We start from the raw sequence: 17,243 nt of genomic DNA, 5'->3' as shown, positions 1-17,243 counted from the left end.
TAAGGCGAATCAGGTAACAAAAGGAAAGAGGAGATAGTCGAATCAAAGTCATTCTGGTTGAAATCTGGAGCTATAGCAACAGAATTAGGGCTTTGGATGGAGGAGAAATCATCACGGCACTGTCGCTTAGGGTTTGGAGTTTCCATAACGTTTATTGGCAACGAATTTGGCACGTGTTGCAGAGTATTTATATGTGCTATTGCTTTTAAATTTCTGGATTAATTATTGCTAAAAATACTTATAAAATTGGTTTGGATTTACTTTCGTTTTTTTTTTGATTCTCTAATTAATTTAATTAATGGTCAAACTTCAACTTTAAATCATACTTTACAAAGAAAAAGCAAAAAAAAAAAAAAAAAAACTTGAAATCATCAAAACTTTTCAATGTTATTTATATCCAAATAAAACCACAACGTCACTTTTTTGTTTTTTTTTCTAATTCGTTTAATAATTTCGTATGTTTGTGCAAAGTTCAAATCTCCCAACAAGAAGAATCTTAAGCAAAAGAAACGAATAACTTCTCGTGAAATAGTTCAATAACGAACACTAACGGATTACCAACACTAATCATAACAAATAATCGACATTAAAGCCCATGTCCTCATCTTCTGACTCATCCTCATCCGATGCATCGTCCGATTCCTCATCCGAGTCATCTTCGTCGTCCACTTCATCGTCCTCAGCTTCCATCATCTCTATCAGCCTCAACTCTTCTTCATCGCAGACACCATAAGGCTTTTCGGAACTGAAATTTTGCAGACACAAACTCATTTTTGAATTCAAGGACTTCGATAGCGTCAATCACATGATTATTTTTAAAGCCTATTTATTATAGTAAACCAAGAAGAAGATTAAAAAAAAACCTAGGCAATGGAGGAAAGTCCGCCACAAATGTGACATCTGATCTTTCTTCTTTCAGCCTCTCCAGAGGAAAGCTACAATTTATGGAAAATATAACACAGTGAGTCATTAGTACGATTCTAATTCATACGATGTTAACTATCTAAACAAGAAAATGTAGGATCAATCGGTTACTTTGGTTTGTTACATCTCTTGCCCCTGTCTGAAGATGCTAAGCCGCGGTTACTTGAAATATCCTATTAGAGTAATCCAAAAAGAAGACGATTAAGATTAAAACCAAGTTATACTTTTCATTTACAGAATTTGGCATAATCCGGTAAGAACTTACAATGTGCCTAATGGATTTGAAGCTCCCTGTGAGTAGTGAGTTGCAGAATTCCAACATTTCTTTCTGAAATATCGAGGTAAGTGAGTGTCAGACCAAGACTCTGATGAAACAACCAAAAAGTCAAAAACTTGTTTATGATTAATCTTTTACCTCCTGTAGTTTAGGGCAGTTGCGCAATATTAGAGTCTTGAGTAGACTTTCTTTGCAGCTAGGTCCCACCTCCCTACCAACAATATTTTCTTGCTATGTGAGCTTTTGCTAATAAAAAGACTGAAGGCGAAAATTTTGCTTTTAACATTTTGGTGTCTTCACCTCAAAAAACGACCCTTGATTGTAGGTGATCTGGACAAATTCAGGTACTTCACTTTACGACAACTCTGCAAATAACATCCAAATATGTTTTGGGTTTTGTAAAAGCATAGAATAGATGAAGAGAGAAGAAATACCAGAAAGATTAAAAAAAAAGGAGTCATACATCAGCAAGATTTCGGGCCCAGTCATCGGTTAGTCCAAAGCGTATGAGCGTTAGGGACGTTAAGTTGGGGCAATTGGTCACAAACTCCACTAATGATGATCCTGTTTTAGTCTCTAACGTACCTGTCACACAATAGGTGAGCTTGAGCATACTTGAAAGTAACAAAAAGAAAAGCTCAAAATGGAAAAGCTTTACGTGGATAACCGTAGGTCTCTAAGAACAGGTTCTCTATTAAGCGGCATTTTTTTGTCAGTGAATTAAATAGCTCCTCAGTTAGGTTATACCTGTCACATGAAACACGAAATACCGTAAAACATGAGACAATGTTGCGTAACAAATGAGCAGAAGTGAAAGTCGATAGACATTGAAGTAGTAACAAACGAAAGCATAGAAGCTGACAATATGAAACCTCTGGACAAAGGGAAAAAACAAAGAAAGAAATGGAAAAATTCCTGAAATTCAAAATAGACAAGCTGGCACTCCAAGACAACTTACAATCCAACAATCCTCAGATCAGTGATATTTGGACAAACTGACAACGCATCGCATAAGGACCTGTATTTCATAGGTCTGAGATTGTAAAGCCGCAGGCTTCTCAAGCGACTCCTAGTTGATCGAAGAAAAGAAAATACCAAGTTAGAAGATCAAGTGCACATGATATTGAACAACAATTTCTCAGAAAATAGACGAGTGATACCATTTTTTCTGTATGATAGTAGTTATAGAGAATTTGAATCAATTTCAAATGCACAATCGAAGGGAATAGACAAGATTTCAAGATACAAATAATAGGATTTTCTCTTAATTGATCTCAGGCTTGATTCCTGGTTTCGATATTTTTTACACCTAAGGCATTAGCCATAAACAATGAGTTTTGATAATGAGAGAGCATGATGAAATTGCATTGACATGTTTTTTCCTGATCTAGTTCTTTCCTATCTATAAAAACTATAACCCTTTTTCCATATAGTCGGTTTTCAATCTTAACTCCATAGCTAAGTTAAGACTGGACAAGGCAAATAAATATAACAAGTTTGATATTGAAATTTCAAACTGGTAACGAAGCCAATACCCAAGAAAGCCATGATTATATGCTAGTGGGGAAAGACAAGATCCGCTAAGCAAAGGTGCAGTAGAATCAGATCCAGCTGTACGAACAACACGACCAAGTTTGAGGGATCTGCAAGCATAAACAAAACCCTGAGAAATGATTACATAGACCAAATTCAAATATAGAAAGAAAAAGAATATAAAAAGCTAAGAGATGATATAAGCAGATTGTTCTTCCATCTCATTAGACTCAGTAGGTTTTATACTAGCAATTAGAAAAATGGAAGCACATTAAATGGTTGTTTGAAGACACAAAATTTCACCTGAGTTCTTTTCCAGCCCGATTGATCATAGTAGACACAACTCCTTTATCAGCATATCTAGCAGACGTTGTCAAGTCGATGTGGGAGTAACATAAACGGTCCATAGCACATTTGTTGAACATGGTGCAGCACACAGCTGCTTGCATCAGAGACTTTGTATCAAGCATCGAAAAAACCTGAATAATCGAATTAAACAAAGTACATGAGAAAACCACTCAAGATGACATATCCTAAAATTCCAACTCTTCCTAAAATTGAACAGAAATCGTTACTAATCACAATGGATACAATAACGCAAATGGTTCAAGTTTCGACGAACAAAGCATAATTCGAGAATCCCCGAAAAAATCGCCTCTAAATTCAATAACGCAAATGGTTCAGGTTTCCAGGAACAATGCATAATTTCAGAATCCTCAATTGATTACATCGATAAAGAGACCAGGCGTTGTACCAAAAACTAAAACATCATCGCCTCTAGATTCAATACAAAGACAGAGCAAAAATTTCCTTGTTACCTTAATTGTAAGTTCTGGAGGAAGGAACCAGGAATTGGAATTGTGAACAGAAGCTCGTTTCCGGAAGCATCGTTTCGTGGAATCGAGAAGAAGCGATGCGAGTTCGAGAGTGCGATCGACGAGACGATCCTGAACGGATTCATCAGCGGAAGCGGAGGCGAGAGCTCTATCAAGGACTCGATCGAAGGAACAGCTAATGGAGATCGTAGAAGAATCTGGAAACGAGAGGAGCGATGAGATAATCAAATCGGTGTGGCTATGGTTCGAGCCGGGAAGAGTACGGACCGAGTTAGGGCTTTGTGTGGGAGGATTTGGTGAATCCATGGAACCCAACCCAACAACGTTGAAAGAGTCTTCTCAGGCGTTTTCTTTTCTCCTCTATTTATTTATAAAAATGGCTCCGCCTCCTTGGTCCTTTTTTTTCTTTCATTTCTTTTAAAAGTAATGAATGAGACTCTTTTCCTTATGATTTTGCAATGTAATTCAATTATAAAAAATTTAGAACATTATAGTTTTTCGATTTTACATTTTTAAGTTGGCAAATTAATTCCTTAAAAGTGGTGTTCAATTATGGATTTTAATAGAATTGAAATCCAACACTAATCGAGTGTTATTCAACTAATGATTCTAAATCTAACTTTAAAATCTGGTGTTATTGGATCTAATACTTCATTAGATTTTAAAAGTTTGGTATTATTCAACAAAGATTTAAAATACTTCATTAAAATCCAGGGTTATCCAAAACTAAAAGATTTGTAAAATCTTTGTGTATTAAATCATTTGAAATGAAACCTCTTTGGAGTTTCATGAATAAATTATTAGAATCAAAATCCAAGATATACTGCAAAGATTTTGAAATCCACACAAACAAACTCTTACAAACAATATCAGAAAGCAAATCTAAACCTGAAAAATTTGACTTTAACTCTATGATTGAATAACACCCTCTAAATGTGGGGTGAGTGGTGACAGATGATTACTGGGTTCAGAAAAACGAATGTTAACATCTATGTTTTCTTATTTAACGTTGATTATTAAAGAACTTAAATTTTCATCGTCAACGCAAACTTGGATAATTAATTTGCAAATGTGAAAATTGAGAAATAATTAGGTCAGAATTATAGATTTATGCACAACTTGTAGAATTAGTTCATACCTTAAATAAATATTTTAATTAGTTAATCAAGTCGCCTTGGTCTAGTGATAAAGTGGTAAAGGAGAGAAATGAAGACCGAACCCATTTTCTTCTGTAATTGGTCAACGGTTAGATTGAATCAAATATGAAATGGAATCATCATCGCTTCACCAGTAGTCTCCACAAGAACATGAACCATCCTTAAAATGGTGAAACCTGTTATTATCCCTCAAAATAATCAGTCTCCCTGTGACTTTGGCCATATACTTGATGGCATTGTGACAATCCTCGCACACACGCAGATTCTTTATCACACGGATCGGTCTCCCCGAAGACACACGCATTATCCCATAAGCTACAGCCAGTCTCTCGCTATGGTACCGAACCATACGCTCCTTCTCTTCTTCTTCCACATCATGAAGTACCACACTCGTCTTTGAAACATACCCTGCTTTCTTCATTCTCAAATCCAGATCCTCCAAAAACGCAAAGATCTCGTCTTTCTCAGGATGAAACTCATCCCCAACCGAGAAAGTATGAGTCTTGTTCTGAATCTCAATCCAACTGTACCCTGGAACTTTCTTCACCCCTTTATCCCGCATTCTCACTCGTAGTTTACCTACATCTCCCCATCGACCAGAAGAAGCGTATAGATTAGAGAGAAGAACATACATACCGGAATTTTCAGGCTCCATTGCAAAAATCTTATCTGCAGCTGTTTCAGCTAGCTCTGTGTTTCCATGGACTCTGCTTGCACCGAGTAAAGTTCCCCAAATTGCAGCGTCTGGCTCAAAGGGCATGTTCTTCATTAGATTGTGAGCTTCTTCTAGAAGCCCAGCTCGACCGAGAAGATCGACCATGCAAGCGTAGTGTTGTGAGTTAGGCCTTACGCCATAGTCTTGAGTCATCGTATGGAAATATTGCCTGCCTTTATCAACAAGTCCTGTGTGACTGCACGCAGATAATACCGCAACCATGGTAGCATCATCTGGCTTCAGTCCTTCTCTCTTCATTGACTCGAAGAACCTTAAAGCCTCTTCTCCAAACCCGTGCCTTGAATAACCTGCAATCATTGTGTTCCAAGAGACAATGTCCTTCCCAGCCATCTCCTTAAACAAGTCATTAGCTTCTTCTATGCTTCCACATTTGCAATACATCAACAAAAGCGCATTCCCAACAAAGCACCCAGTCTCATACCCGCCTTTAACCAATCGTCCATGCAATTGCTTCCCAAGCTCGAGAGCAACAACGTCTGCACATGTGCTTAGAGCAGATGAAAACGAAGACCGATTCAATCTCCCTCCCTCTCTCTCCATTAGTACAAACAAACGCAGAGCTTCATAGCTGTGTCCGCTTTGCGAGTACCCTGCAATCATAGCTGCCCAAGAGACCGGATCTCTCTTAGGCATTTTATCAAAAAGGTTCTTAGCTTCAGAAATTTTGCCGCACTGAGCATATCCAGTTATCATCGTGTTCCATGTACTAACATTTCTACAAGGCATAACATCAAACAATTCCTTTGCCATCTCCACTCTCTCCCCCTGCACATATCCTGCAAGCATGGCATTCCATGACACTTCGTTTCTCTCTGGCATTCTGTCGAATAATTCTCTCGCTTCTTCCACCATTCGGTTTTGTATATATCCTGATACCATTGCTGTCCATGTAAAGACGTCATGAACAGGAGACTCATCAAACAGTTGTCGCGCCTCATCAATTTCCCCGTTCTGTGCATAACCAGTGATGATCGTATTCCATGAGACCACATCCCTCACCTTCATACTATCAAAAAACTGTCTTGCCTCAACAATCTTCTTCTTCTTAACAAACCCACCAAGCAAGCAGTTCCACGAAACCAACGCCCAATTCTCCCTTGACCCAAACAACACACAAGCCTCCTCCAATTTACTATTCTGAACATAAGCAGAGAGCAACGCATTCCACGATACGTCGTTCTTCTCAGGCATTCGATCAAAAACCCTTCTTGCATCATCAACACACCCATTCTGAGCGTAACCCGACAAAATCGTATTCCACGAACAAACATCCCTCTCAGGCATTCTCTCAAACAATTCCCTAGCTTTCCCAAGATTCCTGTTCCTTACATACCCTTTAATCATCACATTCCACGAAACTAAATCTCGTTCAGGCATTTCATCGAACAACATCCGTGCGAGTTCAAACTCACCATTTCTCAAATACCCAGATATCATAGCGTTATAAGAAACGGAACTCCACCTAGGCATGCGTTTGAAGACACGAAGCGCTTCGCTGCACCTTCCAGTACGCATGTAGCTGCTTATAGCAACGTTCCACTCTTTTATATCCGAGTCTCCAGATTTAGGGAGAGGTTTGGTCTGCGATTTCTGGATTTGGGTTTGAGTAGAGCTCTTCGACGAGTGGAAATTTGATGCACTGTTTGCGTTGTTGTATCTTCGTTTGAGTCCATTCAAGGATGTATGTCGCCGCGAAAGAGCACCAAACTTGTATATTTGCATTACTGAAGAGAAAACATTCTCAAAAGATGGTCTCAGTGGATTTCACAAATAGTTTGATCAGTTCCACGACCAAACAATGCATAATCACAAAAAGATTTCTCAATTTCTAACATCGTAGCGAGAACAAGGCCGTATCAGTTATATTTTTTTTTGGGCAAAAAAAAAATTCATTGTAATAAACTAAATTTAATTAAAATTTTGAGCTTGAAGACAAAGGATAAGTACACCTTTACTTGTGTGTCTCTAATTTTGTCAAAATTACATGTAGTTTAGTACACTTTCTGTCCCATTTTATAAAAATTCAACCAATAGAAAAAGATACTGCATAATTAAAAACTATTAAACTAATATAAATCATGCATTGAAAATAGAGAAAATCTTCTATAATGAAACAAATGAAAAAGTCTAAAACATTTTAAAATTGGTTGATTTAACATAACTAAACTTTTGAAGTAAAAAAAAAAAATTGAAAATAAAACAAACAGAAATATGCATGATCCAAGAGAAATAAAATGGTTTTTAGACCATAGGTAACAAAAATATATCAATGCCTAATTATATTTTCTTGAGGAAAAGGTAATAAAATTGAAAGAAGTGACACCATTATCACAACTTCACGAGTCACAGGACAACGTCAGTCATCGTCATCTTCAGTTCCACTGTCGTCGGAAGAATCTCCTGAGCTGAATTTTACAAACAACAACAAATCATTTAAACTTGAATTCCTAATAATTAATTTTAAAAGCCTAATAACAAATTGATCAACCTTGATGATGATGAATCTGAGGAAGAAGATGAATCTGACGACGACGATGGTGATGGTGATCTAACATCTGATACTGATGATGATGATGGTGATCTAAACTCTGCCACAAAAGTGAGACCTGGTCTTTCTTCATTCAGCTCTTCCAGAGGAAACCTACAACACACAATATAATGGCCATATATATAAACCGTTACGTTATTTAACCGAGTTATTATGATTACTATTAGTCAAATGGTAAACAATAATAATAAAAAAAATCAGTTACTTTGGTTTGCTACATCTCTCGCCGCCATAAATTAATCCGGCCTCATTTGAAACGTCCTATTGAAGAAAAATATCATGAGTAAACAAAAGCACTTGTCACCAGACCAAAACTAGTAATGTGTTATTAAGAAGAGAACTTACAATGTGTCGAATGAATCTGAAGTGTCCTACGAGTAACAACGAATCCAAAAACCGGCAAACATTTCTCTGGATATTAAGGGTCCAATATTAGTAGTGACATATTAATATGAGATGTAACAACGAAAGTTATGTTAAATTCCTTTACCTCCTCTAGAGAATTGCAATCTCGCAATATCAAAGTCTCGAGCAGAGAGTCTTTGCAGTCATGGCTCACATCCCTACCCATCAGAAAAAAAAAAAAAAAAACTCTCCGCCATAAGAAACTTAGAAAACATAAAAAATACTTAACTAGGATATCATCAGCTCAAAAAACATGAACCTCAAAAAGCGTCCTTTGATTATAGAATTTCTGGATAGGTTCAGGTACTTAAGCTTACGCAAACCCTGCAAAGAAGCATCGGATATTTTTGTAAAACATTTAGATATAGCACCAAATGAAAATAGAAGAAATACCAGAAAACCAAAAAAGCCATACCTTAATAAGAAGGTAGACTTTCTTGTCACTTAGGCCAAAACCTATAAGTGATAGTGAAGTTATATTGGGGCAGTTTCTCTCAAAGGAAGAACCACATACAGAGATCGATCTAGCTGCCAGACATTAATTGGGGTCAGCTTAAGCAAACATGAAAGGACAACAAAAGCAAAGTATCATAGCAAAAAAACCTTACCAGGTCCAATCTGTTTTTCTAATAACTGTTTTTCTAAGAACAGATGCTGACATTTTCTTGTGAGACAATCTAATACTTTATCTAATGAATCAACATCCCTGTAAAGAGAAAACACAAATATTGCAGAAAGTGAGAAAATGTGACAAAGATTGTCAGTCCAGCTTAGGACTATATTGTAACTAGCCTATAAGACTTGGAAAATGGTAAGCAACAGCCAACAGGGTAAGGCCAACTTACAATCCAACAATCTTTAAATCGGTTAGATTTGAGCAGACGGACAAGGCACCACATAAGGACTTATTCTCCAACCATTTGAGATTGTAAATGTGTAGGCTTGTCAAGAGATTCCTTGTTGAATGGAAAAGAAAAAAAAATTGCAATTATATCAAAGATACAAGGCCACAGAAACCAGTAGTATGTATGGTATGGTAAGTCAAACATAATTATGGTAATAAAGCCAATACCCAAGAAAACCATGATTATAGGATAGTGGGGCAAGACATGTGCCTGAAAGCAAAGAATTCTTAGATTTATCCAGGAGACCAACTTTTAGGGATCTGCATGCATCAACAAACAAACCCCACGAGATGATTAGATACACCAAGAATAGAGAAATAGAAAAGATTGAAGAAGATTTGGGTTTTATAATAACATCTGACCTGAGTTCTTTTACAGCCTTAAAAATCATACTACGGACAACTCTACGTTTGTCAAGTCAATGTTGGAGTAACAAAAAGAGTCATTGGCACACTTTTTGAACATGGTGCAACGAACACGCTGATGCTTGCATCAGGGATTTTGTATCAACCAACGAAAACACCTGAATTCAACACAACACATCTTTAAATTCCTAAAACATGGTCTCTAGATTCAATAACTCAGGTTTACATAAAAAAAGAAAAGACAGGTCGTGTTACCTTAATGGTAAGTTCATGAGGGAGTAACCAGGAATTGGAATTGTGGAGAGAAGCGTGTTTTCGAGATAATCTTTTGGTGGTATCTTGAAGAAGCGACGCGAGTTGGAGTGTGCGATCGTGAACGGAGTCATCATCAGAAGCTTCCAACAATTTCTCAACCACCCGATCGAAGGAGCAGCCAATAGAGAGCGGCGAGGATAACGAAGGCAAATCAGGCAACGAGAGGAACGAGGAGATAATCAGATCGACGTGGTTCTGTTCGAAACCCGGGGGAGAATTAGGGTTTTGGTTTTGGACTCTACAAAGTCGCTTGTTGGGGTTTTGAGGTTCCATGACACAACTACTTTTGAAAAATTAGAAAGACTCATGTTTCAATTTAGGGTTAATTGCAGGGCAGGGCAGAAGAACATGTTTTATTTTCATGGTTTGGCAAAGTGAGTTTCATCTCTCACATTTTGGCAATTAAGCCAAATTCTGACCAAAATACCCTTGCTAGCGTAACGATGTACTGTTCCATGTACGGTTTAGTTATGTGATTTAGTTATGTACAGTGTTTCTAGTTGGGTTCAGATATTTTTGTTTTTAATTCTTTTCTGCGGTTGTACAGTGAAAATGAGGGCTTAATAACATTAAAATACTATGTGACATCAGGATTAAATGCCAAAAAAGTTTAGACATGACTGTTACCCACTTTAATTAATACAAACTCATCATTACCTCTTATAATATTTGTTTATACTTATGAATAATTTTAAGAGATAAACAAGAAAAAACAAACAAACAAATTTTTATGAACAAATGTGATGCTGGAGAAGTTTTGATTTTGTTGTTTTACAAAGTTTGGAGACAAGAGAAGCATTGATCGTGTAAGTAATGAAGTTGTTTAAGAAGTTTTTTCTTATAACACACTTGATCGTGACTGTGTACGAAATCAACATTGGTTTTGATATAAAAATCCACAAATTTTTATTTCCATTTTTGTTTTGTTGCAAATGCTAAATGAGGATATATAGTTATTAGTTATGTTTATAAAGTGTGTAGTTGGAAATTCTTTTTGTTTTTGTAGATTTAATCATGTTTTCAGTTGCATTTAATGGGGTTCTGCTGAATTTATGATGCAGGTGGGTAATGGATATTCTAGTATTTAATATGGTTGGTGAATGGTGATGCAAAGAAGAAGAATGAAAATTCGAACCAGAGGAAAGCAGGTTTGGTCGGTGTGTACGTGTTAAGGAAAACATGACGTACACGTGTACGTACATTATGTGAGGTTTTCAGTTTGAAGTCCACTGAATGCAATTATATAATTAGTTACTGGATGCCGGCAAAGATGTCAATGATGATAGAAAGTAAATGTCCTCCTGTCTAAATTGACAATTAAATGAGCCTGGATATATTCTTTTTGATTCGTGGTGGGGATACTAGTGAACTTCTTTGTCTCTTTTATTACAACCGTCAAGGCAGGCGGAAATACTGTCTCTAGGAATGATGGCCATGATGCTAAAAGTGACCATGTGTCTGGGAGTGCAAAGACACCAAAAACCATTGTAGCGCCTTTAAATGTGGATGCAAATAATGAGGCCGTAGATGAGCAAGACGGCATTGAGGACGATAAAACAGATAGAGATGAAGAGGAGGAGGACAACAAAGAGGGTGATGGGTATGATGTTCATCAAGGCGACGATGAATGGGGGAAAGTACCCTCGATCCTACTATAGATAGTAGTGAAGGTAGCGGCGAAAATTACGATTACAACAAGTGGAATGAAGTAATTGTAGAAGAATATGGAATTGGGAATGTTGAGGAGGACGTTATTCTCACTCAACAGACTGTTGAACATTCAGGGGAATTCAGTCGTCTATTGGCAGAGTGTACGTACACAAGTCAGCGTGTACCTGGCGGAGATAACATTTCTCATTTGGGTGACCGTACACCAACCGTGACTCCAACACGTACGTTTCGATATAGTTTGTACCAATGTACGTACACTAGCGAATGTGTACATGATACAGGCTGCGAAGATGATTTTGTTACGTACACGGATACCAATATTAATGGTATAGACGAAGTTACTGGGGATGATGTTCTCGAGTGTGGTATTAGAGCATCAACAAGTGGGGCACTGAATGATCATCGGCTAGTTACCGCAGCTGAGGCTTACAAAGTGTATAGTGGTTTTTCTTCATTATATGGTGGTGAGGTGGAGATTCTCGATAATGATGCTGCTCCGGTATTCGATGATTAATCCAATGAGACACAAGTTGAACTGAGTACGACATGTGAGACTTTGTATGTGGGAAGTGTTTTTATGAACAAGAAAGTCATACAACAAACAATGGCTTATCTTGCAATCAAAAAATGTTTTTGCTACAAGCAACCTCGGTCATGTCCTACAAGATTAGAGATGGTTTGCGTTGATGATAATTGTCCATGGCATTGACTGCTCAAGTCGTCAAGAATTCGAAATATTTCAAAATCACATCGTATGATACCACCCATACGTGTGACATTGACACTTGGAAGAATTATACTAAACGTGCTAGTTATAAGCTTCTCAGAGAGGTAGTGAAGAGCAAATACAGTTCTACGCAAGGGGGTCTGAGAGCTGTCGATTTACCACAGTTGCTTCTAAATGATCTCAATGTTCGGATTTCATATTCTACAGCTTGGAGAGCTAAAGAGGTTGCAGTTGAAAATGTAAGGGAGGTAAGCCATGATTTTTGGAAGAATGTACGTACACTACTAACTATGTACTCATGAAGTATGTAAAGGTGAATGTTTGACGTATACGAAAACAGATGTGCATGTTAGATGTAGAGTCATAACGAGCTAAGACATTATTTTTAGAAGAATGTACGTACATTACTAATTATGTACACGAGGAAGTATATGACAGTGAATATTTAAAGTACACAAATGCAAATTGACATGGTAGATGTAAAGTGAATGGTAATTGTGTTGATTTTCTCTAGTCTTCGATGATTTAGTAAATGCCGAGTTGATGGGACAAAAGTATAAATTAGTACGACAAGACATATATTGTTTGTTGGGAGTGTATTTAGAAACATAAAAAAATTAAATAACAGTGGTTTCATCTCTAGTAGGAACATCGTAGAATAGATCTCTCGCCAATAGTGGTTTATTATATCAACCAATATATCCCATCAAAATTAAGTCACCAACAAAGATGTACGTACATTATTACACCGTAAATTATATATACGTACACAGCAGAAATTTGATGAAGGGTATAATTGTAATTTTGTAGTCGTCTTCAACCTGAGTTATCCTCTTCTGCAACTCTAAAATTTGCAACTGTCATTAGTAGTTATCTCATAATCTTGTTTTCTTTACATTTTGAATGCTTTTTACATAGAAATATTGTAAATCGATAGTAGTTAAGTTCGAAAAGCTAAAGAATTTGAGTATTGTTTAGTTATTTGGTGGTTAATGTTGGTGTCGGATCCCGCACCAGAAGTACGAGACCAACCAAAGATTGCCACGTGATCAAGATAATGGCCCATAAAGGATGAAGCCCATTGGACCCGTGAGCCGAAGGGACGGTCGAAGTGGTTGTCACCATTTCGAGAATCCGAAGTGACTACACTGTGACACGAGTTCGGTGTAGAAGACACGGGTAAGTCGGTTTACGGACACTTGGGCCGAAAGAGGCGAGGCCCATGAAGATCAGAGTCAACTCAAATTCAAACGTTGAGCATTAAAGCCAGAGAATCAAAACGGACACATTTAAGAAGAAATAATTGTGCTTAATTACTCATTTTAATGTCGTTTATCGGTGTATAAATATAGAGGCCGATGGCCATGTAAAGGGGATCTTCCTCTCGAAAGGGAAATAATATAGCAATTTTCGTATCAATTTTCAAGTTTTTATATATTCATTTTTGTCCCTCAAGAATAATCTTTCCCACTTAACAAAAATACTTGAGTGTGTGAATCTGACATCCACATTTTGGCGCCGTCTGTGGGGAGATCAGGATTCTTGAGTGGTCAGATTTCTTCTTTTCTACATTTCCGAGATAAACAACAATGTCCGGAGGAGACGCCGTTGAGACATCATTGGCCGAAACCCTCAAAGCTATGCAGCAAACCATGTCGGACATATCACAAAAGTTCTCGGATGTGGAGAAGGCCGTCGATACATTGCAAACATCCCAGGTATCTCTTAGTCAAAACGTCAATAATATACAAACTCGTGTTCGCTCTTTAAGTGCAGGAAACCCGGTGGGAACCCGAAGAGGGATATTCAACTCGCCAAGTTCCGCTGCACAAAATGAAACCAGCGGGCAAACAACTCCCGGTGCTACTAATAATGTAGCTCAGACGTCGGAAGAAGAGACGCAGCTCGAGGATGAAGAACAACTTGCAGCTCAGTACGAGCAGGAGAACCTCAACCAGTTCGAGACCATGAGGAAGGTTAGCCAGGAATTAAAAGAAATGAAATCAAAATTTCATCAGGCTACAAGTTCGGAGCCAGACATCAATCGAGTCATTGAAGAAGCTAGGCGAACCCCTTTTATCCCGCGAATTGCAAGTTTGAGGATCAAAGATTCCCGGAAGCTCAAGTTGGACCCTTACAGCGGATTGGAGGATCCAAAAAGCTATCTTGCAGCCTTTCTGATCGCTGCAGGAAGAGTCGAATTGGATGAAGCTGATGAGGACGCAGGCTATTGCAAGCTGTTTTCGGAAAAACTATGTGGCCAAGCTCTAATGTGGTTCACCCAATTAGAGCCGGGTTCGATCAGCAATTTCGACGAACTATCAGCCGTGTTCTTAAAGCAATACTCTATTCTTATGGATAAAAGCGTCTCGGATGCCGATCTTTGGAACTTAACGCAAGGATCCAATGAGTCACTTCGAGTTTTCATCACCAAATTCAAAGGAGTGCTGTCAAAACTCCCAAGAATCTCACAGCAATCGGCTTTATCCGCCCTACGAAAAGGATTGCGACATGATTCAAGGTTTAAAGAAGACTTAATACTTCATAAACCAGACACAATTCAGGATGCACTCTTCCGCGCAAACAATTGGATGGAGGTAGAAGACGAAAAAGAAAGTTTTGCCAAACGGAGTAAACAAGAAAAGCCGGCAATCACCGTCCCTACCAAGAAGTTCGAGCCTAGAGAGAACAAAGGACCAAGGAAGTTTGGGTCGCAACCCTTCAACAATACCGTCGGAAAGCAATTCCAAGGGAAAAGAAGATCAAACACTTGGGTCCGTGATGAAAGCCTATATTGTGACATTCATAAAGTGACCGGACATTTAACCAAGGATTGCAGCATTCTTAAAAAGCACCTCGCAGAGCTTTGGGCTAGTGGCGATCTTTCTAAATTCGATATAAAAGATTTTGTGAAGGAATACCACGAAGCAAAGGAAAACTCCAAAGATCAAGATTCCAAAAGACCAAGGTTATCCAACGAGGAAGAACCAAGAAGTTCGAAGGGGAAGATCAATGTGATTCTAGGAGGTTCCAGATTTTGCGGAGATTCAATAAGTTCCATAAAAAAACATAGACGAAATGTCTTACTCAAAGCAAGCTTGAGCGAAGAAGTTGATTTTCAAGGTGCTTCAATATCATTTAACGAAGAAGAAACGCGGCATCTCGAAAGACCGCATGACGATGCTCTAGTCATTACTCTTGATGTCGCAAACTTCGAAGTATCAAGGATCCTTATAGATACAGGCAGTTCGGTCGACTTGATCTTTTTAAGTACTCTAGAAAAAATGGGAATCAGCCGAGGAGACATAGTAGGACCTCCGACTCCATTAGTTGCATTCACTAGCGAATCAGCCATGTCTCTCGGGACAATCAAACTACCGGTCCTTGCCAAAAAAGTATCAAAAATTGTGGACTTCGTCGTCTTCGATAAGCCCGCAGCTTACAACATCATCCTTGGGACTCCTTGGATTTATCGAATGAAAGCAGTTCCCTCTACATACCATCAATGTATCAAATTTCCAACATCAAATGGGGTGGAAACAATTCGGGGAGACCAAGAAGCTTCGCGAACATGCTACTTAGCTAGCCACCGTATGAAGATTCAATAGCAATTAACGAAGCCCGCGAAAGAAGGGCAAAAAACAAAGTTTCCTAGTGGGCAGAAGAAAGAGGATGTAGTAGTCGAAGTGGAACTGGAAGAAGACAAGCCGGACCGGAAAATTAGAATTGGAGCAACTTTGACTGGCCAAATAAAAGAAGCTTTGATCGAACTCTTAAGGAGAAACAAAGCATCATTTGCATGGTCAGCAGCGGACATGCCGGGCATAAATCCGAGTATAATCTGTCATAAACTGAACGTAGATCCAAGCTTCAAACCGGTGAAACAAAAAAGAAGAAAGCTTGGAGTGGAGCGGGCAAAAATAGTAAACGACGAAGTGGATAAACTTTTGAAGATAGGGTCCATAAGAGAAGTGCAATATCCGGAGTGGGTAGCAAACACTGTCGTTGTCAAGAAAAAGAATGGGAAAGATAGGGTTTGCATCGACTTTACAGACCTAAATAAAGCATGTCCCAAAGATAGTTTCCCGCTCCCGCATATAGATCGACTTGTAGAGTCCACCGCTGGAAATGAGCTGTTAACATTCATGGACGCCTTCTCGGGTTATAATCAGATAATGATGGACCCCGACGATCAAGAAAAAACGTCATTTATCACAGATAGAGGTATCTACTGCTACAAGGTAATGCCTTTTGGTTTGAAAAATGCAGGAGCGACTTACCAACGGTTGGTGAACAAAATGTTTCACAATCACCTCGGGAAGACTATGGAAGTCTACATAGATGATATGTTGGTTAAATCGTTGAAGAAAGAAGATCATGTTAAACATTTGGAAGAATGTTTTGATATTCTCAATAAATATCAAATGAAGCTGAACCCGGCGAAGTGCACATTTGGAGTCCCATCCGGAGAATTTCTTGGCTATATCGTGACAGAAAGAGGGATTGAAGCCAATCCAAATCAAATTAACGCCTTTCTAAACATGCCATCTCCGAGAAACTTCAAAGAAGTACAACGGTTGACTGGGCGGATTGCGGCCTTGAATCGTTTTATCTCGAGATCAACAGATAAGTCGTTGCATTTCTACCAAATTCTAAAAGGGAACAAAGGATTTCTTTGGGATGAGAAGTGTGAAGAAGCTTTTGGGCAGCTTAAGGCATACTTAACCACTCCACCTATACTGTCCAAACCGGAAGTGGATGAAAAATCTACTTGTACGTTTCAGTTTCAAACCACGCGGTTAGTGGAGTCTTGGTTCGGGAAGACCGTGGGGAGCAGAAACCAA

At 38.4% G+C, this 17,243-nt stretch overlaps 2 protein-coding genes and 1 pseudogene across 2 annotated transcripts; all 3 read right to left on the bottom strand.

Moving 5' to 3' along the window:
- Positions 1 to 368: 368 nt before the first annotated feature.
- Positions 369 to 3,961, bottom strand: LOC9308885 (F-box protein SKIP17). Its single transcript, XM_021021748.1, has 12 exons — positions 3,553 to 3,961; positions 3,038 to 3,213; positions 2,737 to 2,844; positions 2,160 to 2,270; positions 1,860 to 1,948; positions 1,665 to 1,786; positions 1,502 to 1,566; positions 1,340 to 1,412; positions 1,190 to 1,252; positions 1,036 to 1,097; positions 864 to 935; positions 369 to 745 (listed from the first exon to the last, which is right to left on the bottom strand). The coding sequence occupies exons 1-12, from the start codon at positions 3,874 to 3,876 to the stop codon at positions 568 to 570; spliced, it is 1,443 nt and encodes a 480-aa protein (XP_020877407.1). The 5' UTR covers positions 3,877 to 3,961; the 3' UTR covers positions 369 to 567.
- Positions 3,962 to 4,648: 687 nt separating this feature from the next.
- On the bottom strand, positions 4,649 to 7,354 carry LOC9308884 (pentatricopeptide repeat-containing protein At4g02750). Its single transcript, XM_002872769.2, has one exon. It carries the CDS (start codon positions 7,183 to 7,185, stop codon positions 4,855 to 4,857), a length of 2,331 nt encoding a protein of 776 aa, XP_002872815.1. The 5' UTR covers positions 7,186 to 7,354; the 3' UTR covers positions 4,649 to 4,854.
- A 221-nt stretch (positions 7,355 to 7,575) lies between these two features.
- Positions 7,576 to 10,319, bottom strand: LOC9308883 (annotated as a pseudogene).
- Between the last annotated feature and the right edge of the window lie 6,924 nt (positions 10,320 to 17,243).

This window comes from Arabidopsis lyrata, assembly GCF_000004255.2.
Source record: "Arabidopsis lyrata subsp. lyrata unplaced genomic scaffold ARALYscaffold_6, whole genome shotgun sequence".
Taxonomy (NCBI): Eukaryota; Viridiplantae; Streptophyta; class Magnoliopsida; order Brassicales; family Brassicaceae; genus Arabidopsis; species Arabidopsis lyrata.
This window is presented reverse-complemented; position numbering and strand designations above follow the sequence as displayed.

Coding starts and splice junctions, on each gene's coding strand:
- LOC9308885 (XM_021021748.1), bottom strand. CDS start 3,876: ATGGATTCACCAAATCCTCCCACACAAAGCCCTAACTCGGTCCGTACT. Junction 1,567..1,664: donor GGGCCCGAAATCTTGCTGAT/GTATGACTCCTT, acceptor TGTTATTTGCAG/AGTTGTCGTAAAGTGAAGTA. Junction 746..863: donor GACTTTCCTCCATTGCCTAG/GTTTTTTTTTAA, acceptor GCAAAATTTCAG/TTCCGAAAAGCCTTATGGTG.
- LOC9308884 (XM_002872769.2), bottom strand. CDS start 7,185: ATGCAAATATACAAGTTTGGTGCTCTTTCGCGGCGACATACATCCTTG.